This window comes from Tursiops truncatus, chromosome 6 (assembly GCF_011762595.2).
Source record: "Tursiops truncatus isolate mTurTru1 chromosome 6, mTurTru1.mat.Y, whole genome shotgun sequence".
In the NCBI taxonomy this organism is placed as follows: Eukaryota; Metazoa; Chordata; class Mammalia; order Artiodactyla; family Delphinidae; genus Tursiops; species Tursiops truncatus.
In genome coordinates, this window is record NC_047039.1 from 51,346,263 (window position 1) to 51,374,128 (window position 27,866).

Here is a 27,866-nt window from a genome sequence, read left to right on the forward strand (position 1 = left end):
TGATCAGCTTTATGCAATTGACTTATAGGCACAAGAGATATTTCGAAAATGCATTTCAGTTCAAGAAGAATGGAAACAGTTTCACCATCTCTGTTATTGGGAGCTGATGTGGATTTTTGTATTCCAACAAAACTGGAGGGAGGCGTATTACTATTCAGATCTGCTTTGCAAAGAGAGTAAATGGTCCAAGGTAAAGTACAGTTTCATTAATGTCATCTGTTTGCTCATAAGTGTACAGGATGATTTTCATCTAGGACTGTTTCTTCCATAGTATGATATTGACACTGTTTTCTCAACTTAGAGATCCATCAGAGGACGAAGTGGACATTAAGTACCTGCTGTTTGTAACCACTGTCCTCAGCACTACGTGCTTTAAAAGCCATCCAAATAGTCTTTTTCAACAGAGAGGCTTTATCTGTGAAGATGAACTGTACTTATATATAAAAAGTATTAGATATCAAGTATTGATAATTGTTTGTAGACTTTTTGATACCCTGATAACAAGGCTTTTCATAATAATCAAAATTAATTCTTTATCCATTCATCCGTTGCTGCACACTTAGGTTGCTTCCATGTCTTGGCTTTTGTAAATAATGCTGCTATTAACGTTATGATGTACATATCTTTTTGAATTAGTGTTTTCGTTTCTCTTTGGATATATACCCAGGAATGGAAATGCTGGATCATATGGTAGTTCTATTTTAATTTTTTGAAGAACTTCATTCTGTTTTCCATAGTGGCTGTACCAATTTACATTCCTACCAACAGTATATAGGGTTCCCTTTTCTCCACAATCTCATCAACGTTTATTATTTGTTGTCTTTTTGATGATAGCCATTCCAACAGGTGTGGCAAGTTAGGGGAAGGAGATTAAGAGGTACAAACTGCTAGCTATAAAATAAATAAAATACAGGGCTTCCCTGGTGGCGCAGTGGTTGAGAGTCCGCCTGCCGATGCAGGGGACATGGGTTCGTGCCCCAGTCCGGAAAGATCCCACATGCCGCAGAGCGGCTGGGCCCGTGAGCCATGGCCGCTGAGCCTGCGCGTCCGGAGCCTGTGCTCCCCAACGGGAGAGGCCACAACAGTGAGAGGCCCACGTACTGCAAATAAATAAATTAATTAATTAAAAAGAGTTCTAAAAAAATTCTGATCCATTTGTGAAAAGTTGGGAGGAATGAGATAATGATCTCTTTTTCATTTTGTCCATTTTCTTATCCATGAACGTTACAGTTGTATAATAGGAAAATGGCCAAAATTAGGTGAAAAGTTTTGATCTCATTTGGAACAGGTGATATAAGACTTCATTTCCTTTTTTTTAATATATTTGATACCTCTTAAATATTATATCTGGAAGATTTGTAGGTCTTTCCTGATTTGCAAGATAGCAATGTCATGTACCCAGGATGCTCTCTGACTAGCTGCTTTTCTTTTCCTCAAGGCAACATATGTGTTCTTAAAAGCTGCAATTTTGAGTATGCTTCCAGAGGAAGATGTAGTAGCAACTAAAGAGGATGTGGTAACTTTATTTAGGTAAGCAAGACACTATTTCTATAACAAAGATCCTGAATGAATAGAGGAACACACAAATACTTTCTTTTTCCCTTAGTGCTCTTCCATGCTTCACCTTCATATTTCTTTAATTTATCTGATTTGATACAGAAACTCTTAAAAAATATATTTAGGGCTTCCCTGGTGGTGCAGTGGTTGAGAGTCCGCCTGCCGATGCAGGGGACATGGGTTCGTGCCCCGGTCCGGGAAGATCCCACATGCCGCGGAGCGGCTGGGCCCGTGAGCCATGGCCGCTGGGCCTGCGAGTCCGGAGCCTGTGCTCCGCAACGGGAAAAGCCACAGCAGTGAGAGGCCCGCGTACCGTAAAAAAAAAAAAAAAAAAAAATACATATATATATATATATATATATATATATATTTAACTAAGGGTCAAAATGTCATCCTTTTAGCAAGACTTTGCAGATATGCCAGTGTAATTGGGAATCTTGAGAACACATGTGTTTTTGTTTTGTAATTGGGGCTTTGCTACTGCATTTTGAACACAGTTTCCTAAAATGGTATTGTTAGCTAAAGATGTTTACTGTTATAAATCAAAGGTATTTTGTGATCAGAAAAACTTAAGAATATAACACAATATAATATACCCTTAGTTTTCATTAGTGTGCCAAAGATTCTGAGAAGCTCTGCTGTGAAGTAATCTGTTTAACTTTGTTTAGACCAGTGTCCGTCCATCCATCCATCCATCCATCCATTCATCTGTAACCTTTATGTTGAGCACCTACTGTATGAAGACGACTGTGTTAAGTGCTGAATTAACAGGCATGGATCCTGTCCTTGTGCAGTTCATAATCTTGTAGTGGAACTAGATATCAGTGAAATAATCACCCAGTAAATGCAAAATTATAACACATGACTGATTTTTCTCCTCCTGCTTGTCTCACCATTCCTTCTTGGTATCTTTGTAAGCTCATCCTACTTCCATCTATTAAAAGTTGATGCTTTTGATTTCAAAGGTCAGTCTTAGAACCTCAACCTTAGGAAATCTGATTCAAGCCAAATTGAAATCCCTAGTACACACCTTGTGACTGAGCTCCAGACCCATATATCTAGCTCCCGTTTACCACCTTCACTTAGATATGTCAAAGCATTTAAAACTCACCACATCCAGTCTTCCCTAGCAAACCTGGTGTTCTTTCCTCTCTCAGTGACTGGGACTACCAGTTAGCAAGGCAGAAACCTATAACACTTGCATCGCCAACACGACCGACTGTCCCTCCATTCCCCGGTGGGAGGAGAGGTATGGATAAGAGCACGGAGGGAATGATAGTTGAGATGAGGTCTGAAGGTGGCTTGGGAGCTGCTGAGGCAGTGGGGAGTTGTAGTGATAACAGTTTCAGACCAAGGGAACAGCATTTGAGAGGATGCTGTTTCAGGAACAGCATACGAGAGGATGCTGTTTCAGGAACAGCATACGAGAGGATGCTGTTTCAGGAACAGCATACGAGAGGATGCTGTTTCAGGAACAGCATACGAGAGGATGCTGTTTCAGGAACAGCATACGAGAGGATGCTGTTTCAGGAACAGCATACGAGAGGATGCTGTTTCAGGAACAGCATATGAGAGGATGCTGTTGCAGGAAGGAGCACTGCACATTAAAAGAACTAAGACAAAGCTGATATTGGTCAGGACGTGATGCTACATTTTATATATAGGTCTAAGGAAAATGAACGTCCAGGATTGCTCAAAATATGTCTCATAGAACACAGAATTCCTTTAAAAAATAAGACAGAGTCTCCAGCCGTACCACCCTGAGTGCGCCCGATCTTGTCTGATTTTGGAAGCTAAGCAGGCTCGGTGCTGGTTCATACCTGGATGGGAGAGCGCCTGGGACTACCGTGTGCTGTAGGCTTAAAAAAAAAATAAGATAAAATGTGTTTTAAGGACACAGAGCTCATTGGTATCCCGAGTGGGAGTTGGTAAGTTAATAGAACAGAGGTAGAAACCAGACTGAGATTGGCTAAAGAGTGAATGAGATACAAAGAAATGAAGAGAGTTGAGCATAAATAACATCCCTGGATAACTTTGACTATGAAGTGGAAGAAACAGAGAGAGAGTTGGAGGGAGATGTATTATCAAAGAATATCTTAATGGGAGAGATCTGATCATTCTCAAAAACCACTGGGAAGGATCCTTTGGAGAAAGAGAAGTTAGACATATAAGCGAGAAATGGTATAAGCGAGAAATGGGATAACTGATATTTGCAAGGCTCTTGAGAATGCAAGAGGAGATAGAATACAAAGCACTGATGGCTTTATCTAGAGGGAGGACCAGGTCCTTTATTGTATGGGAGGGAAGAAGTCCAGAACAGGTGCGGAGGCATGCAAGCTCATGGGTGGTAGTGTGAGATGGAGGGCTTCCTCCCTCACAGCTTCTGTTTTTCTTTATGAAGTAGGAGACAGGGCTGTCTGTTGAGAGTGAAAGAGAAAGGAGTGGGATGAAGGTGTGAGGAGGATGAAGAATATTGGAAATCATTGCTGTAGAGGGTGGGACAGTGAGGTGATGAGAGAAACACAGGAGGGGGAACGGCAGGCGGTGCCAGGGCTCGTTCGAGGTTGGTGTTGATGAATTTACAGTGATACCAACTTGTTCTCAGTGCCGGTGCAGGGAGGATGGATACTGAGCTTCATCCGGATGAGTGCAACGACTAGGCATTAGCAAGGGAGTATGCAGTAAAGATTGCCTGCCTGGCCGTCTAAGCAGGAGGATGGAGGGACGGGGAAAGAAAGAGACTGCTGAGCTGGGAGAAAGTTGAAAGGCAAGAGGACTGAAAGTCTTAGTAGAACAGCCAAGGTAGAATGAGGAGAGTGGTGTTCAAAGGGTGGTGTGCTTGAATTTGTACTTTGAGGTCGAAAAGCCACAGGTGATGAAGTGGTCTAAGGTGTGACTGTAGGGGTGGGTGGCTGTGGTGGAAAGGAGGAGGTGACCGCTGGAGATGAGGAAGTTAAGGAACGGAGAAGCCCAGCTGCGTTCTTCAAACATAACTGATGACAAACACTTTTTAAAAAATATTTATTTATTTATTTTTGGCTGCGTTGGGTCTTCGTTGCTGCTCACGGGCTTTCTCTAGTTGCGGCGAGCGGGGGCTACTCTTCGTTGCGGTGCGCGGGCTTCTCATTGCGGTGGCTTCTCTTGTTGCGGAGCACGAGTTCTAGGCGCACGGGCTTCAGTAGTTGTGGCACATGGGCTCAGTAGTTGTGGCTCACGGGCTCTAGAGCGCAGGCTCAGTAGTTGTGGCGTACGGGCTTAGTTGCTCCGCGGCATGTTGGATCTTCCTGGACCAGAGCTCGAACCCGTGTCCCCTGCACTGGCAGGCAGATGCTTAACCACTGCGCCACCAGGGAAGCCCAGTGACAAACACTTTTGAGTGGAATACTATAGTGTGTGACCACATTGTGAGAAATAATGGCCTGGCTGAACCCTCTGACAAATTTGTCAGAACAAATTTGAAGGTATGACCAGGACTACTTTTTCATGCTTTTAGAGAAGCTCTTTTTAGCAATAGGACCATGTATACTAATAGAATCAACATTAGTGGAAGCCATGTAGATTAATGCCACCTCTTACTGGTAGAATGCATTGCCTCATTTCACACAAGCAACAAATGGAATATGGAATATTAAGGTACATTGGGACCTTTTACATCCATACTTCCTGTACTTCAAAGTAAATTTTCTCCATATCAAAATAATTTCTTTGAAATATGTAACAAATGTTATTTTCAGGAGAAAGCTTGAGGTCTGCTGCATGTGTGATAGCATCTAATTTGTTGGGATAATGAGAGGAGAGTCCCCAAAATGAATGTTCTCTTCATACAGACTCTGTGATCCTTAAATGACAAGGTTTCATGTCCACTGCATGCTTCTGACCCCTTCCCTCAACTCCCACCTCGCATTTCCACTGCCTCTTCCACTGATGTTAATTCACAGTAATGATGGGCATTCTGGTTTAAAAGCCATAGCCCTTCGTACACCTGAAAATAACATAATGTCATATGTCTCTTACACCTCAATTAAAAAAATCCATATTCCCAAATTGTGCCCAGAAAGAATGTAACACAAGCTTGTCTTCATACTGGAATGTTTTTTCCTCTTATTGCATCTTTTTCTTTCAGTATAGCTGGATATTTCCCTAAATTTCTTCTTGGCAACGTGTTTGGTGCATTCGCCAAGTTATGTATAAGAAAAGTGCCCTAGGAACATGTAGTCTCATCATCCTATTCTCAATTTTATGTGCTTGTGAATTTTATAATTGGAATTTCTTAGAATTTTGAGAGAAAGGTTGTAAACATGGTATATGTTCTTAGTTGATTATTTTCAAAATCACCTATGCTTTGGAAACATTTTCTCAAATTATACGTGAATTGATGGCTATCTTTTGAGCCACATTACTTTACAGATCTGTGTCATACTTGCAGAAAGGAATAGGAGATGTACCAGTATACGCTATTGCCTCTCTCACAAGTATCCACAATGTAAATACTTTGGACTTTTTCCTGCTTACTTATGGAAATTGCCAATTTTATATCTAGATTTCCTTGACTTTGTTTGATAGGCTAAGACACTTGCTAAGTTAACTAGAAAGAAATACGTGTCAATCAGTTGTTCTCAAACTTGTGCGTGCATCAGAATCCTCTGGAGGACTCACTGAAATCCAGATTGCTGGGCCCCGGCTCTGGAGCTGCTGATTTAATAGGTCTGGGGTGGAGCCTGCAAATTTGCATTTCCAACAGGTTTCCAGGTGATGCTGATGCTACTGGTCTGGGGAGCACAGCGTGACAAGGACAGGTGTAAATAATGTATGTGTTCTTAATGACCTTTTGCTGGGGCTGGGGCTTTTCACAGACAGGTGGATGGCTTGAAGCAGAGAATTGCTGGGAAATCGATCCCTACGGAGAAGTTTGCTGTGAGGAAGGCTCGACGTTACTCTCCCTCGTTGCCCGCACCCGTGAAGCTCGTCTTGCCTGCCCTGGTATCTGCCTTTATTTTATTTACTGTTTGCATCCTAGAAATAAATTATTCACAGTGGCAAGGAGAACATCTAACTTTTGTTGTGAAGTTTGCTCAATTAAAAAACATTGTGTTTGTAAGGTGAACATTTATAAATAAATTATTAATGAATAATAAAAAGTATAGCAGATGTTTTTTGACTGATTGGTATGTTCTAGGAATTTTGATAAAGGCTATTTATAAAATATATCATTTAATTCTTATAGTAACTGTATGAGGGGAGTTTCTCTTTGTAGCCTCATTTGACAAGTAAGGAAATTCAGGCAGAGACAGGGTGAGTTGACTTAATTGAAATTGAGTTGAATTATAATGCAAGCCACATATGTAACTGTACCTTTTCTAGTAGCCACACTAAAAATCAAACGGTAAAAAATTGAAAAATAAAAGGACACATGATAATCATTTTAAGAGTATTGGTTTAACCCAGTTTATGCAACATTTTGTCATTTGAGCATGTAATCTCTAAAAACTTATTAATGAGATTTCTCATTCTTTCATATTGTACTCATCCATTGAAATCTGGTGTGTGTTCTATGCTTAGTTTGAACTAAGTTTGAACCAGTCGCATTGCTCCAGAGCCATAAGTGGCTGGTGGCTGCTGTGCTCTAGCCCAGCGCTAGAGCTCACATTCTTGATCGGTATGCCATTTAGGCTAGACTTTGTGAAAAGCATAATTTCAACTTAAATTGTCTTAATGAAGACTTTTTTTAAAGTACTAAATATATCAAATTATGATGACTCTTTGGGGCTTTAGTTCTGCGTAGGTAGTCACATAGCACAGGAGAGCTGTTTAGTGCAAGCTGACACCTGCTATCCTCCTTTGGGGGTTCATGATTTTCTTTTTTTGATTCCAGAGTTTATTCAGTTATCCCCCTTTAACAGTTATGTAGTTTCCAGTTTTTACTACTACAAACAAGCTACAATTAATATTCTTTCATATCTCTCTTTTTTTTATACATGGGCATAAAATTGTCTTGGAGAGATGTCTAGAAATGGAATTCTGAGTTGAAGGGCATATGCATTTAATACTTTGACATTGCCAGTTTGCCCTCCAGAAAGGCTGTACCAATTTAAATTCCTACCAACAGTGTTTTACTGTTTAAATGTGCAGTTGAGCATCTTTTCACATGCTTGTTCATTTTTATTTCTTGTTTTGTGAATTGTTGTTCGTATACTTCCCTATTTTCATCGGTTTTTTATAATTTTATCATTGATATAGAAGCTCTTTAAATATTCTGTGAGAAAGAAAACTGCAGCCCCTCACAGGCATCAGTTGGGAGCTAGCCTGCACCTAGTACCTTGACTGAGGTTTTCCCAACTTAGTCTCGGAGAACACCACCCTCAGACTGGGTTGTTCTGTGCCTGTGATGGAATGAGATAAAAATATGACCACTCTGGGGACTTCCCTGGTGGCGCAGTCGTTAAGAATCTGCCTGCCAATGCAGAGGACACGGGTTCGAGCCCTGTTCCGGGAAGATCCCACATGCTGTGGAGCAACTAAGCCCGTGCACCACAACTACTGAAGCCCGCAGGCCTAGAGCCCGTGAGCCAGAACTACTGAAGCCCGTGCGCCTAGAACCTGTGCTCCACAACAAGAGAAGCCACCGCACTGAGAAGCCCGCGCACCGCAATGAAGAGTAGCCCCCGCTCGCCACAACTAGAGAAAGCCTGCCTGCAGCAACGAAGACCCAATGCAGCCATAAATAAATAAATGCATAGATAAATAGATAAATTTAATAAAAAAATATATGATCACTCTGTAATCATATCTGAGCTGATGATGTATAGCTTGCTCTGATCACTAAGGGTCTTAAGGAAGGTTAACTCAGAGCACTTATTTCTCCACGGCTAAGGGTGTAGAATTGGCTTGAATTTGTGGTGACTAGGAATTTTACCAAAATCCTATATGTCATAAAATGGCAAGGGTCAGGTATAAGCATTCCTTCTTCTGACAAAATATTCCTTCGATAAAAGCAAAATTTAAAAACATCATCATCAGTTAAAATAAATGTTCAGTTAGTTATTGAATTGAACTCTTACTCTATTAGCAATAAGAAGCTAGATGTAAAACAAAAGGTGGTGTTGTTATCTTAGTTTTCAGTACCATAATGTAAAGATGACTGCTGCCACTCCAATGGATTTTCCTCATTTCTACTGCTTCCCTGTAAGAGGCTGTTCAAACAATATCTCTATAATATTTTAACATTCATTTATTTCCAAGAAGATTCTAATTACCCTGGTTATTTCATACCTTTCAAAATATGAACTGCACTACCAGGAAGATTAGAAAAATATTTTCAAGCAAGAGCACATTTGCTTTTGGTCCAAAAAAAAAAAAATTCTCATCTGTTTGCCTATTAAGTATAATTTGCAATGAGAAATCATTAGTTTACATTTTTAGGGGCTGTCATTCTGCCGTATGGCCTTTAAATGAATGCATTTTCTGCATATTGGATTGCATTACCGGACTGTCACATGTTTTTAATGGTATAAAAGAACCTGAGCCAGGTAAAATATTTCCTATGTTCATTTTCAGTGATGTCCTTGGAGACATTTTATATAAACAATTGGCAGATATTGAAAAATGTTTCCCTTTACTTAAGAGTAACAGCAAAAATCTATATTAAATAGAATTGTTCATAGTATCATTTTAAAATATTATATGTATTTCTGTATCTGTAATCCATTATCTTCCAAAAGGATTGGATACCAGTAGGTGCTTAATAAATACTTGTTAAATGAACGAGTAAATTAATTTTTCAGTAAAAACACAATATACTATATATATATATATATATAGAATACTTCGCAGTATAAAAGGCAAAAAGCATTAAATAAAGTGAGAAAAGTGGAAATTTAATCACTAAATTCCAAATGAGGAAAGCTAAGGAAAATGATCTCTAAATGTTGTCTTGAGATCACTAGCAACTGAGGCAAAACACACATATGTAGTTTTGTTGTTGTAAAGAACATTGAATAACCTCACATAATTGCGAATGGTTTCTCATTTTTCCTCGTTAGGAAATGATGTATGTTTGGAATGGTTTTCCACTATTGAGCAGAAGAAAAGATCTTTCTGAAAGTCTGTTGGTGACTGTTGAAAAGGCTGAGGCGGATCTACAAAGTGAAAGTAAGTATGAAACGTAAGAGCCTGGAAATCTTTACCGTTGCCCCTCTCCCGTCCTTTCCCAGTGCACACATGCCTGCGTTAATCTGTGTGCATGATGAGGACAACAGAGCTTGAGCCGAGGTGTCTGGGCGATTGCAATCAAGATGGAGAAAAGATACCTGATACAACATGGATGAGCCTTGGGGACGTTAGGCTCAGTGAAAGAAGCCGGCTGCAAAAGAAAACCGAGTGACAGAGATAATTTACATAAAATATGGAGGATGGATCAGTCTGTAAAGACAGAAAGCAGATGAGTGGTTGCCTAGGGGTGGAGAACTGGGGGTGTGTGAAAGCTAAAGGTTATGGCATTTGTTTTTGGGGTGATGCAAATATTTTAAAATTGATTCTGGTGATGGTTCACACCTCCGTAATATACTCACAGCCAGTGAATTGCATACTTTAAAGGGGTGAATTGTATGCTATGGGAGTTTTATCTTAAGGCTGTTATAAAATAAAAAGATGAAGAAGAGAGTTGAGTTTTAGAGCAGCTCGAGGGAAACGTATACTGGTTTAGTTGGTTGTGTTTCTTTCCGTGCCTCATTTTTGCTCTCTAATGACTACTGTGTTTTTACAGACACAGAGAATTGTTTGTTTTCAAGTTGAAATCTTGTCACAATTTGATTTTCTTACTCATTACTTGGGTTGTACTGGAGGTCCCTTTCCAGTGTACTGGAAGCTCTATTTACTGGAAGCAGCTGGCATAGTAGGAGGAAAAGCAGCTGGCCTGGTCTTATAGTTCCAATCCTGCAGCTGTGAGGCTCTGGGAAGCATACCTCATCCCATACCCAGGAGGGCCTCCGATTTCTTTTAAAATGGGTGTGGTGTTGGACCAGATGATACCCAGGGTTTTCTTGCTCTGACATTTTCTAGTTCTCTGTCATAAATAGAGGCTTTAACTTTTGCTAAACAATACCATAAGTGATAGCTTTTGTTGTATTCCTTATCAACACCCAAATCATTTAGGTATTATTCCAAGATAATGGTCTTATCCTCTGGAATGTTCTAATCACAGAAGTAAGGCAAAAATTGCTGGGAGGATAAACATTGTAAAGGGCATAAAAATTCAAGAATAGCTAGGAAAAATTCTAACAGGTAACTAATTTTTCTTAGCTGGAAGAAAATGGGCACCGAAGGAGTACCAGCTCCATATGCAGTATACTCCCCACATGGGTGATGAAATGATTGACTGACTCCAGGGATGAGCACCTCATTTGGATTATTTATTTATTTAATTTTTGGGGGTAGTATAATTGCTTTACAATGTTGTGTTAGTTTGTGCTGCTCTACAGCAAAGTGAATCAGCTATACATATACATATATCCCCTCTTTTTTGGTTTTCCTTCCCATTTTGGTTACCACAGAGCACTGAGCAGAGTTCCCTGTGCTACACAGTGGATCATTTTTTACTTCAACCACAGTATGGGGCTGAAATGTTTAATGACATTTCTCTTTACAATTACTTTTAAAAAATTAAACACGTAATTACATTTGATAGATGTGTTACTGAGTCCAAGCTCACTCTGCTCGCCACACGACAGGCCAATGAATCAGAGACGAGGTGCTGAGGCAAGGAATATGACTTCATTCAGAAAGCCAGCAGACCGAGAAGATGGCAGACTAGTGTCTCTGAAAAACCATCTTATCGGGGTCTGGATGCCGGTTTCTTTTATAGAATCAGAGAGGGAGAGGTGGTGAGGAAGTCAAGTAAAAGGGCCACCAGTTTTGCAAAACTCCTGGAATGACCAGCCTGGGGATGTGTTAGTTTCTTTTTTCTTGCAGCCAGTCACAGGTGGGCAGGGTTCCCTGAGGCAGGCCATTATGTATGATTATAATAACAAAAGCAACGAAAAGCAAAGGTTAAAGTCAAAGAAACAGATCCAACGGGGAGTCCGTTTTAGCTCTTCCCTGTTACACATGTAGGTGAAAAAAGTCACCCATGTTTTTCCTGCTATGCACAATTAATTTAGAATTTCTGTGTATACCATCCTAGCTTTATTTTTTTTTAATTTATTTTATTTTTGGCTGCATTGGGTCTTCGTTGCTGCGCTCAGGCTTTCTCTAGTTACGGTGGTGGATTCTTAACCACTATGCCGCCAGGGAAGCCCCATCCTAGCTTTCTTTTTATAGTTACAATCATAGTGTACCTGGACATACTCTAGCCTAGTTTTTTTCAATTATTATATCGTAAACTTTTTTTTCCCATTGAGATATAATTGACATATAACACTATTAATTTCAGGTGTACAGCATAATGATTTGATATTTGTATACATTGTAAAATGATCACCACAGTAAGTCTAGTTAATATCTGTCACCGTACATCGTTACAAAATTTTTTTTCTTGTCTTCAGCACTTTTAAGATCTACTCTCTCAGCAACTTTCAGATATGCAATACAGTATTAACTACAGTCACCATGCTATATACTACATCTCCATGACTTAACTTATTTTATAACTGGGAGTTTGTACCTTTTGACCTCTTCATATATTTCACCCACCCCTCAACCCCTCGCCCCTGGCAACCAATCTGTTACCTGTATCTATGAGGTTTTTTCCTTTTTTTTTTGGATTTCACATAGAAGTGAGATCATATGGTGATTGTCTTTCTCTGTCTGACTTTTGTTCACTTAGCATAATATCCTCAAGGTCCTTCCTGTTGTTGCAAATGGCAAAATTTGATTCTTTCTTATGGCCGAATGTTCTATTATATATATATATATATATAACACATTTTCTTTATCCATTCATCCATTGATGGACACTTAGGTTGTTTCCATGCTTGGCTGTTGTAATAATGCTGCAATGAACATGAGCGTGTATATATCTTTTCAAGTTAGTATTTGTTTTTCAGATAAATATGCAGAAGTGGGATTGCTGGATCATATGGTAGTTTATCATAAATGTTTTAACTGTTGCTAAGTAACGCTTATAATAATTTCAAAAGCTTCATGGCATTCCATGGAGATAATATATCATAATTTAATCAACTCTTTCAGAATTGTTGGGCATTTAGGCTGCCTTCCATATTTAAAATAATTGTAGCTTTAGATTCCCACCAATAAGGAGAAGAAATAGAAAAGAATGAAAGCTGAATCAGTGGGCTTATCTGCTAACAAGCTCAAGGTTTCAGGCTGGATAGATAAAGAATGAAATGGAACTAAGAGCAATGCTGTTCTGAGGCCACAGACCACCGCCCTCCCCACCTCCCCATTAGCCTTCTTGCAAATACAAGCAGGTGATCACAGGGATACCAGGTGAGTGGAATATTCTACTCCACTCTTGAAAAACAGTAGTACGAAAAGCTCATCTGTTGATGAAGGGCGAGTATGTCACCTTCCCATATTAAAGGCATCATTTTAAATAACAGAATGATGGTTTCCTTTCCCTTCTTTTTCCTTCCCCTTTTACAGAAAAGTTATAATACTTCAGCTCATTTTGATCTGGAGGTTAGGTAGAGTAGCCAAAATATTGAGGTATTCATCTTCATGGACTGATAATTCCCTTTGATTTCTGGGTACCAGGGAAACAAGTGGATGAGAAGGCTCAAGAAACTGGGACCCAAAGGAGGAACTCAAAGTTTGTACTATTTAACAAAGAACCAAAACAACGTATGTATAAGTACAGACTATATGGACATTTCAGACTTTCTTTGTCTGTGTCCTAGATGTTCCATCACTAACATTTTCTGCATAGTTTCTACTAATATAGAATTATGATAAGCCTCCTTACATTTTTTACAATTCTTTAAAATTTTTAATTGTAGAAAAATGCACATAATATAAAATTTACCATATTAACCATTTTTTAAACTGTATGGTACAGTAGTGCTAAGTATATTCACTTGGTTGTGCAACCAGTTTTGAGAACTTTTTCATACCCATTAAACAATAACTCCCCATTTCCCCCTCCCCACAGCTGTGGGCAATCACCATTCTACTTTTTGTTACTATGAATTTGACTATTCTAGAGACTTCGTGTAAGTGGAATCACACAGTATTTTTCTTTTTGTGGCTGCCTTATTTCCCTTATCCTAATGTCCTCCAGGTACATCCATGTTGTAGCACATGTCCGAATTGCCTTCCTTTTTAAGGCTGCATAATATTCCCTTGAATGTTTATACCACAGTTTGTTTATCTATTCATCCATCAATGTATATTTGGTTGCTTCCACTTTTGACAACTGTGAATAATAAATACTTCTATGAATAAGAGTATGCAAATATTGTTTTGAGACCCTGCTTTCAGTTCCTTTAGATATATGCCCTAAAGTGCAATTGCTGGATCATACAGCATTTCTATTTTTAATTTTTTGAGGAATTGTCATCCTCTTTTCTCTAGTGCCTGCACCATTGTACATTCCTACCAACAATGCACAGGGTTTCATTTTCTCTACATCCTTGCCAATGCTTGTAATTTTCTATTTTTTTAAAAATTTGTTTTGTTTGTTGGTTGGTTGGTTGGTAATAGCCATCCTAATGGGTGTGAGGTGATTTTATTTTTACTCCTTTTAATATGGAATAATTTCAAAAAGGAAAAATACTTTGATTTGAGTGGAAACTCAACATAGAGCCCCATCATTTTGAAATGTAATTTAGATGAAACTCCATAAATGTTTACTTCAAAAAATGAGATTTCACAAAATGTACTTCAGTAAACTGTATTTGGGCTTTTGAACAAATTTACTAGTGTTTATTTTTGTTGAATCAATTTGGCCACTCTTCATTAATTTGTTCCTTTGAACACTCTTAGATTTTCCATACTAGGTATAGCATTGTGACAGGCAGAGAAAGCATTGTTCCTGTCATTAAGGGAATTATCTGTGATTAAACCCCACATATTCACAAATCAGATGGAAAAATGAATATGTTTTAAAATAAGTGGGTATGTGAAAACTGGGAGGTAAAGAAAAACCTCTTTTTATTAAGTTAAAACATTTGTAGGGTATTTTTCCCCCAGAAAAGCAGGCTAGCTTGCTTCTTCTGTTTTACTACAAAGATAAGGATTTTGGTGCAGTAGAATAAATTCTATTGTTTGAATGTCTATCCTTTGTAGTATAGACTATTATGTACCACCAGGGAGTAAGGGCTTTGTATACAGTCGTACCTCAGTTTCTGCGTGGAATCGGTTCCAGGACCCACCGTGGGTACCAAAATCCTTGGATGCTCAGGTTCCATAGTCCACCCTCTGTATCTGCAGTTTCCGCATCTGTGGATTCCATCAACCGTGGGTCCTAAATGTAGCTCTAACCTGGTTGGTTGAATTTGCGGATGTGAAGCCCTCGGATACAGAGCACCCACACTGTCAAGAAGTCCTGAGGGACTGTTGAGTTTTCCTCTGTTTAAGCAGGCTCTTCACCCTTTCCCTCTAAATTTATTTTGCCCCTACATTGGTGGGGGAAAAAAAATAAAGGAGTAATATTTGTATCAGACTACGCATGTAAAATGCAATAGAGGTTTAGAAAATCAGGCTGTTGTCTCCATCCATTCCTTTCTCTTTTAATGACATATTGAGATGATAGACTTTGAGAGATATTTAAGCAGGACTGGTGGGGGAGAAGAGCTCAGACAGACAGACACATTGTATTTTGTACAAACTTGTCTTTGTGTGTCTTCCTGCTGGGTAAAAAAAAAAACCAAACAAAAAACTGGTTTCTTTTCTGAACATCACTTTTGCTAGATGTTGCACATGAAATTTATGATGATCTCTTCTAGGTCCACGGTTTTACGCAAGATGATTACCTGATTCTATACCCCTACCCCCTTAGGATCTTTTAGTAATTAAGCTCTTATCCTTCAGAGTGAGGGAAAAAATCCACAGTTGGAGAATGGAGTGAAGTGGTAAAGCTGAGGTGACTTCAGCCTCCACTAAACACCTCCTTCCCCCCTACCCACCCTCGCCACACACACATTATTAGGAAATGAATGTATTTTGGCTTCTCATACCTTTGTTAAGTGTCTCTAAAGTAAAAGATGGTAGAGGATATAATTGGTGTTCTCCTCTGACGATGCCACAGTTATGAAAGGCTGGTCAGAGATACAAAAGGAGGAATACTGTTTAAAGACAGAAAAGAACTTGGTAGTGTGCCTGGAGTCAGTATTTGCTACTAATTCCAATAGTGCTTCACTCGAAATCTGACTAACTTCCACATGTAGCCAGAAGTTGATTCAGTAGTTCTACTTTAACTATTTGTTATAACTAATTTGCTTGGTGAACTTATGTAGCAAGCATAATAAGAGTTACATAAAAGGGAAAGTGTTACTTTCTGGCTCTTCACCTCTAAATCCATTTTCACATTTTTCCTTTGGTGCATATCAACTAGCTTCTGAAAAGTTCAATGTACATATTTTGTAGCTTGGGCTTCAGATTTCCTTTTCCCTAAGCCTACCCTCTGTTTTAAGTTCAGCAGATCTTTTGTGATGCAAGTGTGCTTTGGCAGCATTATTGTGTAATTTTCTTGGGGTGTAAAATGGAAACCATGTGTTGAAATGTTCACCCATGAACTCTCCCATGAGTCTCCCATGAGGTTGATAGTCATGATAAAGCCTTCATATTTTAAGGGAAAATAATCATCTGACAGGTAGTGGTCTGAGGAAATAATGGTTTTACTTTCTAAGGTTTTTGGAGGAACATGGTATTTTTGAATCCATTTTCCATATCCCTAAGTCATGATCTAAATAAAAGTTGTGTGTTTTAATGGTACTTCAACTTTCCATGGTGTTCCTCAGCAAAATTGTCCTTCACTGAGCACCAAAACGGTGAGATAAGACAAACTGTCATAAAATGTGACATAGAACTCAATAGAATGCACAAAAGTGATACTAAAACTTAGCATCCAGTATGGACCATAAGGGTTTGGTTCTAGGCCTGGAAAGATATTACTTCTTGAATGGATATTTCAATGAGCATCCATGATTAGAAGCATGAATAGATTTTTTTGAGGCAGAGGGGGAATGGATTTTAATAGGGAAGGTAATGTGGCATTGACGTTTGTAATTTTCTTAGTGAATAACCTGTCAGATCTTGGAAGTGAGAGGTGAATATCAGCTATTTTCAGCACCTAGAAGTAAAGTGACCTCCTCTGAGTTGGTTAAGCAGCATCCTTAACCTCCCATAGACAAGCAGCTTACTGATTAAAACACCAGCATGTGTTAATGGTGATTTCTGACGTTTATACTGAAAGCAAGAGTATTTCAGTATGAGGGACTCTTAGAGCCTCATTAGTTTGGTTTACTGCCCCTTCCCACCTGTGTTGTCACAGCGTGAAATGTATAAATTATCGGTCTGTCTTGGAGTGATTTGTTAGCTGCACTTAACTTGCAAAAAAAAAAAAAAATACCCCAAATTCAAAAGTGATAGATGTGAAATGGCAACCTTTGTCAGATAGATGTCACACATGATACGGTTCCTTCTGTTAATATATGTTAGCCTTGGGCTGTAGAAGGTAACGAGTCATTTTCAAAAGGAAAAAAGTCCTGAAAGAAAATCTTCCTCATTAGCCTCACGCAGTTAGAAGTTTGTGGGGATTTTAGGAGCCTTGCACACCTCAGAACCATTTTGTCTAATTTTATGACATAATTTCTTCCCCAAAAGCACATAACCTGGGAGAACTGATAAGTTGTAAACATAATGATCTGGAGAGGGTGTGCTCCTTCCTGAATTTTTAATGGGGAGAAGGCCATCTGCTTCTCCATATGGAAGCATTACCCTCTTCTACACGAAGCCAGCACAGCTAGGGACCAGAACCACAGGAAGAGGCAGCGTGCGACCTCCTCACCGCTTTACCTTTCACAGAACTAATAAAGCTCTTGCTTTATTTACAGTTCAAACTTCCTATAATTATACGTAAGGTCACATAACTCAGAGTATGAGCACCCCAAAACAATTTTAAGTGGCTAGGGTGAACCCCTTAATAAAATGGTGTATTAATGTAGTTAGTATTCTTTTCATTTGAAATATTTTCATTGTATTTTATTTAGTGAGGCATAACAAATGCTAAACATATTCTCCTTATTTTTAAATGGTCCCTCTGAAACCTAAGAGCTGTTAGTGCTACCTCTTAAATAGGATTTTTACAAGTATTTTTCTTTCCGTGTGTGAATTGTATGTTTGTTTTGCTTTAAGAGTCCAGCGACTACTCTGTAGATGATGAATGCTTAGTGAAGTTGCTGAAAGGATGCTGCCTGAAGAACTTACAGCGGCCTTTGCAAGCGGAATTGTGTTTCAATCACGTTGTCCAAAGGTAAAAGCGGACAATGAAACCAACTTGAGTGCAGATTGTGGTTTCTGGGGAATCGCTGTGAGAAAGTGATGCTTTTATCTCCCGTTGCTAACCTTTTACTTGGTGTTGCCAGAAAGAGAATCCAGTAATGTTTTCTTTATTCTTTGAGAAAAAAATTATAACCTAAGTGGAACGTGGCGTTATGCCTTTCTACCTGGTGTTCAGAGGTGACTTACAAAAGCTAAATTTACAGCCAGGCTGACATGTGTCTGTCTGAATTCTGGCAGCAATGTACAGAACATCTGATACTTCTTTGATTCGTGCATTTGTCTGTCATCCATTTATTCCACAGATATTTGAGTACCCACTATGTGCCAGAGACTGTGATCCTGAATCCTAGGGATTCAAAGTTCAGTAGAAAGACTCGCCATCATTGTAATGATAATGTGACAGGAAAGAACGACTGTGATGAATACTAACACTGCTTCTCTTTTGGCAAGGGGTATTTTTCTGTAGATGAATGAGTTTTAACCCCCCAAGAGCATTGATCATGATGTCCTGCTCTTTCACTAATTAGAGAGTTGAGTCAAGGTTCTGGTGCCTGACCCTCTTCTCTACATCTGGAGTCACAAATGCAATTACAGGGGCCAGACAAGTAACCTTACTGAACGATGGCAGAAATAGGGATTAGTGGGCACTGCAGATTAGGGAGATAGTGTGTTCTCTTTAAAGAATGCAGCCACTCCTGAGCTCTAATTGATTATTGCTCTGGACAGTGTGGGCCCAGTAGCAATAATCCCTACATTTTTTTTTTTTTTTTTTTTTTTTTGGCTGCGTTGGGTCTTTGGAGGCTTTCTCTAGTTGCAGCGAGTGGGGGCTACTCTTCGTGGCGGTCCACGAGCTTCTCACTGTGGTGGCTTCTCTTGTTGCGGAGCACAGGCTCTAGGTGTGAGGGCTTCAGTAGTTGTAGCGTGTGGGCTCAGTAGTTGTGACACACGGGCTTAGTTGCTCCGCGGCATATGGGATCTACCCGGACCAGGGATCGAACCTGTGTCCCCTGCATTGGCAGGCGGATTCTTAATGACTGTGCCACCAGGGAAGTCCCTACAATTTTTCTTTGAAAGCCTGGAATCTGAATTTTGTATAACATCTCCAGATTTTTAAATCTTGGCTCAATTTTTTGGAAACCATTGTGTAAGCCAAATAGATCACAGCCATAGACTGCCGGTTGACGTTTTTTGTTCCATATCATATGCCTTTCCATCCGTAGCTACCGATCTGCCTCTTTCTGACTATATATTATGAGAATGTAGGAGGACCGGTGTCCTTCTAAGAAGCTGAAAGAGACAATATCTGTTTCCCAAATAAGTAATATACAGGCTTTAGTAAACATGTTAAAGAAGTATCCGTTGAGTTCTCTTTTATTGGTGTTTTTATTAGGATCAAAAGGATGACCCATTTGTTGTATTTTTTGAATCTCATAGTGAATTGCTTGCCGGTGTATTTTATAGTTTTGGATTGTGAGTTCACCTTCAGAGGGGTTTTATCTTGAGGCTCCTATGAGGCTAGGATTGAGGAATAGTCTCTCTCTAAAGTGATTTTGCTTTTATTTCTGCCAGATGCCCAAAAGGCTTTTCCAGGCCAGGGCCACCTTCATGTTAATTTCATTGCTTAGAAGTTCTTGGATCATTTGGGCCACATAAATTTGAATTGCAGATTCATGTGAGGGCAGGCCTATTGGTTATTAATTTCCTAAGGGATGTGTTTTTTTCCACTCCCCCTCACCTAGACCTCAGGCCAGGGAGCCAACTGCCCCTGTCTTCCTCCTATGCTGCAAGTGGGTTTTTCTCATCTGCCCTTTCTCTGGTGGAGCAGAGCCCCAGCTTTATGTAGAGTCTCAGCCCAGGCTCTATATACTATGTGGACCCAAGGCCTCCCCTCCTGTGTGGACATTGAGACACAAAGCCCTGGCGGATTCAGACTGAAACAGACCTAGGGGTGCTTTGGCATCATGCACACACTCAGAGTTCTGGTTTTGTTTTGCTTTCAGTTTGAGATTTTTCCTTATGTCCTTGTGAGCTGAGCTCTGCATTTTAAAGGGTGTTGCTCTTATTTTTTTGAGTGCTTCTAGATGTTTTGTAGTCAGAGAATTTTCATAATACTGCTGAAAACCGAAGTGTTGACCACTTCTTTCTTGACATTTTGAAGCATTATAAGACAGCAGTGCAAAGAGAGTTGAACCTCAGTGAGAAATAAGTGGCATCATTTTCTGAGTGGAGTCATTTCCTGAACACATTCATGTTCAGGAGGGATGATCTTATCCTTTCTAGGGTTAATCTTTGAAGATCTGCATGCATTTGTATACCTGAAGGTCAGTAACCAATCCTCAGTGCTGGATTTATATTAAGGAATAAAATAAAAGAGTAATATAAGGAATTCCCTGGCGGTCCAGTGGTTAGGACTCCGTGCTTCCACTGCAGGGGGCACGGGTTCAATCCCTGGTCGGGGAACTAAGATCCTGCATGCCAGAGCTTGGCCAAAAAAAAAAAGAAAGAAAAAAAGAAAAAAAAGAGTAATATATTAAAAGCATACTATTTATTGCCATGGTTTATTAGGTTCTTTAACTGTATAATGACAGCTTTTCTCTGATAATAGTCTTAGTGCTGTAGCTGTTTTCTTAAGAATGGGGAAAAATACATGTATGTTGGAAAAGAATGATATGTTCCTTGTTCTGTTAAGACTTAATTGCTTTTCATTTGCTCTTTTAGTGAAAAGCTACTGAAGTATGACCACTACCTAGTGCCATTTACTCTGTTTGAGTTGGCATTTTTGTATAAAAACCAAGGGGAAGTTGACAAGGCCATAAAGGGTCTAGAAACTGCAAGGTAAGTGATAACCGCAGCTTCTCTTGCTGTGGAGTCAGGAATGTCAATACAATTTTAACAACAGCAGTAACTTGATACACTTAAAATGAACACATTAATGAAAAATTAGTCACAATTTTACACTTGCTAATTTATGCTTAGTTTCTGCCTGTGGCTTTTGCTGGAATTGTGCTGTTTCCAACCCTTTTTTTTTTTTTTGCGGTACACGTGCCTCTCACTGTTGCGGCCTCTCCCGTTGCGGAGCACAGGCTCAGCGGCCATGGCTCACGGGCCCAGCCGCTCCGCGGCGTGTGGGATCTTCCCGGACTGGAGCACGAACCCATATCCCCTGCATTGGCAGGCGGACTCTCAACCACTGCGCCACCAGGGAAGCCCTCCAGTCCTCTTAATGCCTGACCCTGTGGCTGTTTACAAATGTTGTGATTTTGGGGACCTACATGACAGATTTCTGGCCTATTCTCTTCTATATCGGGGTCAGCAAACTTTTTCTGTAAAGGGCCAGTTAGTATTTTTGGCTTTACAGTATAAGGTTTCCATTGCAACTACTCAATTGTATTAAAAGCAGCCATAGAAGACAATATGTAAATAAATGGGTGTGCCCAGATTTGGCCATAATTCTGGTCATAGTTTGCCGATCCTTGGTGTGTTCTACCATCTCTCTCATTTCCTTAAAGAGCCATTGATTTGAAGAAGCCCTTTGAATCTTCTCCTCTTTCTTCTTTCTGACTACTGTGGCAGTTTCAAAGCACTTTATCAATTCTGCTGTCCAGTGGCTCTCCGACCTCCTGTGATCATGGCTCACTTACTGGGGGCACAAACCCTGTGGTCTGCTTGCTTTGAACACTACTTGCCATGGAGAAAGAATGCCATGATAGCTGTAGGCCATAAATAGCTTGCTGATCCACTAGTTTGTTCATTTACTCACATTCAGCAGAGCATTCACTGAGTACCTATTATGTGCTAGACACTAGAAAAGGTTCTAGATAGACACCTGTGCATAAACAGGCAATGTTTCTACCTTCTAAGTTGAGGGGTATTGGTAAATAAACAAATAAGAAGAGTAGCAATGGTATGTGCTTTGCTGAGATTTACGATATGATACAGGGTACTCGAGTGCTACTTTAGATTGAGTTGATTCTGGAAGGTTTCCTTGAGGGGGTATGTAGTTGAGATTAGCATAATTAAAGCCAGTCCTGAGAAGACCAGTCACCAGCGGACTGTGTGGGGAGCATTCTTGGCTGGGCGGTGGAGCGGGGAGGGTGTTGAGCCACGAGGTTGATGATGCTTCTTGAATGAAATGGGGAATACTTAGAGGATAAGGATTGAGGAGAGAGAGAGAGAAAAAAAAACTTACTCCTGTTCGAACTGTGATATTTTGAGGTGCCTATAGGTATTCACGTGGAGATGGTGAGTTGGCAGTCATATATACCAGCATGGAGTTCAGTGTAAAGGTCAAGGCCAAATGTAGATATTTCAAAGTCACCAGAACAGAGACAGTGATATTTAAAGCTGTGGTGCTTGATGAGGTCATTTGGGGAAAGTTATACAGCTAGAGAAGGAGATCCAGCATAGCCCTGGGATATGCCATCATTTTAGAGATTAAACAAGAAGATTAAGAAGTGGCCAGTGAGTTAGGAGGACATCCGGGAAAGCCAAGTGAACAAAATGTTTCAAAAGAAGAGAGTGGTCAGTTGTGAAGATGGCTGCCAAGAGGTCAATCAAGGTGAGACCAGAGAACTGGCTGCTGAACTTGGCAGCATGATCATCGGTGACTTTGACAAGCAAGGTGAGAAAGTGGAGTTTGCTACTCCAGGCAACTCCTTCAGGATATTTGGCTGTGAATAAAGCATAGTAATGGGGCAGAAGCTTTGGAGGCACAGTGGAGCCAAGAGAGGTTTCATTATCTTTTTTTTTTTTTAAAGCCAAGGATATGAGAGAAAGTCACTTTTAAAGTTAATTTGTTGAGAGTGAGTATGACTCTTATGTCAACTGACATTCGTGTATCTTCAAATCTATTGAAAATTTTTAGTCCCATTGGAAAATTTGGGACTGAAAATACGGTTTCTAAGTATTCATATCATTTGGACATATTTGGTGTTATCTAAGCAATGCACAATAAGACAACTTTATAACAATGAAAATAAAAGACTAGTAATTCACTATGAAAAAGCAAGACCAGCAGTGATCAAAAGTCACCACTAACTCAAGACAGTCCCAGTGATGTCAACATAAACAGATGTCCCATAATTTCAAGACTGTTGATTATCTGTAGTTTTCTTTGTGCAGTAGGAGCTTTGCAAAGCTTCCAAAGTTAATTAGGGAAATACTCAATTACGTCCTTCGGTAAACTCTAGTAAGATGTTGGCTTAGCTTATGAATAATAACCCTCATTATGAATAATAACCCTGATTATCAAGGTTACCAGTAAGTAACCCTTAGACCTGTATAAAGTAAAGGGTTATAGAAAGGAATGAATGCCACTGCAAAGAAAGTACAGCTCTCCCATGGGCCACGGTGGTGTGTGAAAGCAGAGCCCAAGGTCCAAAGCATTCCATTTTGCTGATTCGGAACAATTCTAGCAAAGAGAAGTCAACATGGATGATCTAAGTGAAGTTTTTAAATAATCTGTGGATTTCTAATGCCCCTCCTGACATTGCCACATAATAATTATTGATCAAACCATTGATATTTGCCCATCAGAATTGCAGTAAGTAATTTTGGTGTCACCAAGTAATCCTGCTATCTTTGTTGTAATTGTCGTTTTGTGCGAGTTTCTATATCTATATCTAAATCTATCTATATATATAAATTTGTGTGTGTGTGTGTGGTGGGGGTGAATGATTATGTTCACCTTGTTTTTACAGGCTGCCAGAAATTTCCAGTTTAGAAAAGGAGGTCAACTCTTTAAAAATAGTTCACAAAATTTGTTAAGCCTTCCATGTAACCTTCTTGCTGTTTGTGAATGGTTTGGTAATTACATATAAACCTTGCTAGTCAAAGCATGCTTTTTAGACCACCACCAGGAAGCTTCTAGAAATACAGAATATTGCAGTCCTCATCTCCTCCCAGGACCAGAATCTGCATTTTAACAAAATCCACCGTTATGCATATTAACGTTTGAAAGCAAATAAGGAATGAAGATGAGAGGAGGGGAGGAGGGTGGTGGTGCCCTGGTGTATAAACGAATTTTGACATTACAATATTATTGTTATTTATCTTTAGAAATAACTACAAAGATTACTCACTGGAGTCCAGACTACACTTCAGAATTCAGGCAGCTCTTCACCTCTGGAAAAAACCGTCCTCAGATTGATCAGAACATGAAGGATGGAATTTCCTTTCAATTAGTACCGGCATCTGCTATAGATTAGACCTTGTATTAAAGTGGAAAAATGATCTTGTGAATGTGAGACAAAAAACTAATTTTACTGTCAATATTTTCTATCATCTGTGTGGTTTACTATTGGTCTACATAAATGGGTTTTTTTTCCTATGGAATGATGTTCAATAATATCTAGAAAACTCTTATATTCTGCATCTCCAAAAAGAATTTCATATCCGATTTGAATTGGAGAGTGAAAAGTCTTTTAAAGGACTCACAGGTACAGTAAAGTATAATTAGATTATTTATTTTTTTAATGTGGAAATGAATATTGTGTAAGTAGCAAATGGCTTACAACCTAAGCATTTTTAGCATGTCGGTCAGTTAAACTTCAGAGATATTTTGTTGCCTAGCATTTAAGTTTCAGAGGGGAAATAAGAATCACCTACATTCAAAATAGCTCAATAACTTTCCGAAAACTCCTGAAAAAGACAGGCAATGGTGTGAACCGGACAGGTAATGTAGGTAATAGGTTGAAAGACCTGTATCTAGAAAAGGTGATGAAATGTTATTGTTTCTTATTCTTCATGTAAGTTACAGGTGGTGACAGTTTTGAGAGACTATCCTGTGTTTTGTTTTGTTTTTTTTTTTTGCGGTACGCGGGCCTCTCACTGTTGTGGCCTCTCCTGTTGCGGAGCACAGGCTCCGGAGGCACAGGCTCAGCGGCCATGGCTCACGGGCCCAGCCGCTCCGCGGCATGTGGGATCTTCCCACACCGGGGCACAAACCCACATCCCCTGCATCGGCAGGCGGACTCTCAACTACTGTGCCACCAGGGAAGCCCTATCCTGTTTTTGAATGTACTTAAGTCTGTTATTATTATAACAAAATTCAAAAAAATTCCATATATCTAAAGGGAAAAAAAGTTATATTTTAGAAAATTTCCTTAATCTTAACAATGAGCACCTAAAATATATACGTTGACTATTTTTCCTATAAAGTTCCTGCTGCTTTCAATGATATGTAAAATAATAATTTTTACACTTGTAATGTTGGTGTGTAAGGTCTAATCTGCTCATTTCTCTAGCACTGTGATGGTTCCTTGTAAATATCTGGACTGTACTTAGTCCTTTAATTTGCAAACACAATCAGGGCATGGAGTGGAAGAGAGCCAGCTCTGTGTGGTCCTGGCTCTGCTGTCGGCAGTTACCGGGGTGACCTTTAGGGAGTTCTGTGCTCTCTCCATCACCATATTTTCCTCACCTGTGAAATGGAAAAAGAACAGATGAATTTCAAGGTCTCTTTTAGTTTTATAACTGTGGGTCTGAGGCTGAGATATTTATTTTCAGCAAACAATGTTAAAATGTTTAATCTAGATCATTCCCACTTAGTGTGTGTTTTATTTTACAATCATCACTGCCCTCCCCAGCCCCTCAGCTCTCCAATATGTATGTGCAGTGGCTGAGGACAAGACTGCATCCAGAGTGACAAAAAACAGTTCATGAATTGATGAATCAGGGTTTTGTCTTATTTCTATTTTGAAGAATAACTTGTCATGGAAGCCTCTGCAGTTTAACAAAAACAGTCCAGATTGGCAGTCAGGAGCCGAGTTCTATTAGTTAATAATATTTCCTCTACGTGGAGCAAGTCATTGACCCTCTCTGGCACTCAGTTTCCCTGGTGGGGATAGCAACACAGAGCTTGGTGCTCGTGAGGGCTCTATTAGATACTGCATATGATAGCTTTTTGTAAACTGAAAGGCTGCATGAATATGAGTTGTTGTAACAGTTACGGTTTTTATGTATGTATTACAGTATCAAAACAAAAGTATTGGCTTGAGTCTGTGGTCTCTGATATAAAATGAAAGTGTGGAGATTCAGACAAGTTTAAATTTATTTGAAGTGTTTGGCACTGACATGAGCTCACATTGTGAATTTGCTCCTTGCTGTTTATTCCCTGCTATATGAGCCTGTATGCAGCAGGTATTTGGTCTTGTTTTCTTTAAGGTACTAATTCTTGGCCAATACTGAGGATGTTTTTCCAGTGGAAAATGATGAATACAATTCAACTCGGAGTTCCACCCCTTCAGATAATATTGGTGGTAGATTCATCATGTGTTATTAATAGGAATTATATAATTTTACATTAGGACCAAATAAAAGAGAAAATAACTGTCATTACAGCTAGTAAGGGAAAATCTGCTCAAAAATTTCTTTGAATATTACTTGGGAAAAAAAGTCTCCAAAGTTCTTAGAAGAGTTTTGGTAGCATTATTATTATTTTTTTTAATAATTTAAAAAACGGTCATATTGCTTTTGTGAGAAGCTACAAGTCAGAGCAAAAGTGAGTAAAAAATGCACTTTCTGGTATGAAATGGAAACGATTTAAGGTAATGGTAGTTATTTTTGTTTTATTTTGACTCTGCATTACCAAAACAAATATAAAAATTCATATCTCCCATTAAGATTTTTCCTTTATTTGTTCTTATTTCGTTTGTATTTTCATTTTCTTTTCTTTTATAGTTACCTGATAATCTATCCAATGGATTTTTAAATGTTGTAATGTCATTTATTTATTTACTGTTAAACATCTTTATTGGAATATAATTGCTTTACAATGGTATGTTAGTTTCTGCTTTATAAGAAAGTGAATCAGCTATACATATAAATATATCCCCATATCTCCTCCCGCTTGCGTCTCCTTCCCACCCTCCCTATCTTACCCCTCTAGGTGGTCACAAAGCATCTCCCTGTGCTACGCGGCTGCTTCCCACTAGCTAGCTATTTTACATTTGGTAGTGTATATATGTCCATGCCACTCTCTCACTTTGTCCCAGCTAACCCTTCCCCCTCCCCGTGTCCTCAAGTCCATTCTCTATGTCTTTATTCCTGTCCTACCCCTAGGTTCTTCAGAACCATTTTTTTTAGATTCCATATATATGTGTTAGCATACGGTATTTGTTTTTCTGCTTCTGACTTACTTTACTCTATATGACAGACTCTAGGTCCATCCACCTCACTACAAATAACTCAACTTCATTTCTTTTTATGGCTGAGTAATATTCCATTGTATATATGTGTCACATCTTCTTTATCCATTCATCTGTTGATGGACACTTAGGTTGCATCCACGTCCTGGCTATTGTAAATAGAGCTGCCATGAACACTGTGGTACATGTCTCTTATTGAATTATGGTTTTCTCAGGGTATATGGCCAGTAGTGGGATTGCTGGGTCGTATGCTAGTTCTATTTTTAGTTTTTTAAAGAAACCTCCATACAGTTCTACATAGTGGCTATATCAATTTACCTTCCCACCAAGAGTGCAAGAGGGTTCACTTTTCTCCACACCCTCTTCAGCATTTATTGTTAGTAGTTTTTTTGTACGCGGGCCTCTCACTACTGTGGCTTCTCCCGCTGCGGAGCACAGGCTCCGGGGGCCCAGCCGCTCCGCGGCACGTGGGATCCCCCCGAACGGGGCATGAACCTGTGTCCCCTGCATCGGCAGGTGGACTCCCAACCACTGTGCCACCAGGGAAGCCCGTTAGTAGTTTTTTTTTTTTTTTAGTAGTTTTTTTGATGATAGCCATTCTGACTGGTGTGAGTTGATACCTCATTGTAGGTTTTTTTTTTTTTTTTTTTTTTTTTTTTTTTTTTTTTTTGCAGTATGCGAGCCTCTCACTGTTGTGGTCTCTCCCGT

General features: G+C 39.4%; 1 protein-coding gene across 1 annotated transcript in view; it reads left to right on the top strand.

Moving 5' to 3' along the window:
* Window positions 1-26,633, top strand: part of TTC39B (tetratricopeptide repeat domain 39B) — a 136,168-nt gene extending 109,535 nt beyond the window's left edge. Inside the window, exons 14-21 of the mRNA XM_019934851.3 lie at window positions 29-190; window positions 1,439-1,530; window positions 6,411-6,537; window positions 9,597-9,705; window positions 13,267-13,353; window positions 17,866-17,983; window positions 20,731-20,847; window positions 24,070-26,633. Of these exons, the coding sequence (XP_019790410.1) occupies window positions 29-190; window positions 1,439-1,530; window positions 6,411-6,537; window positions 9,597-9,705; window positions 13,267-13,353; window positions 17,866-17,983; window positions 20,731-20,847; window positions 24,070-24,160 (903 nt within the window). The 3' untranslated portion in view covers window positions 24,161-26,633. The remainder of the gene's footprint in view (window positions 1-28; window positions 191-1,438; window positions 1,531-6,410; window positions 6,538-9,596; window positions 9,706-13,266; window positions 13,354-17,865; window positions 17,984-20,730; window positions 20,848-24,069) is intronic.
* Window positions 26,634-27,866: the final 1,233 nt, after the last annotated feature.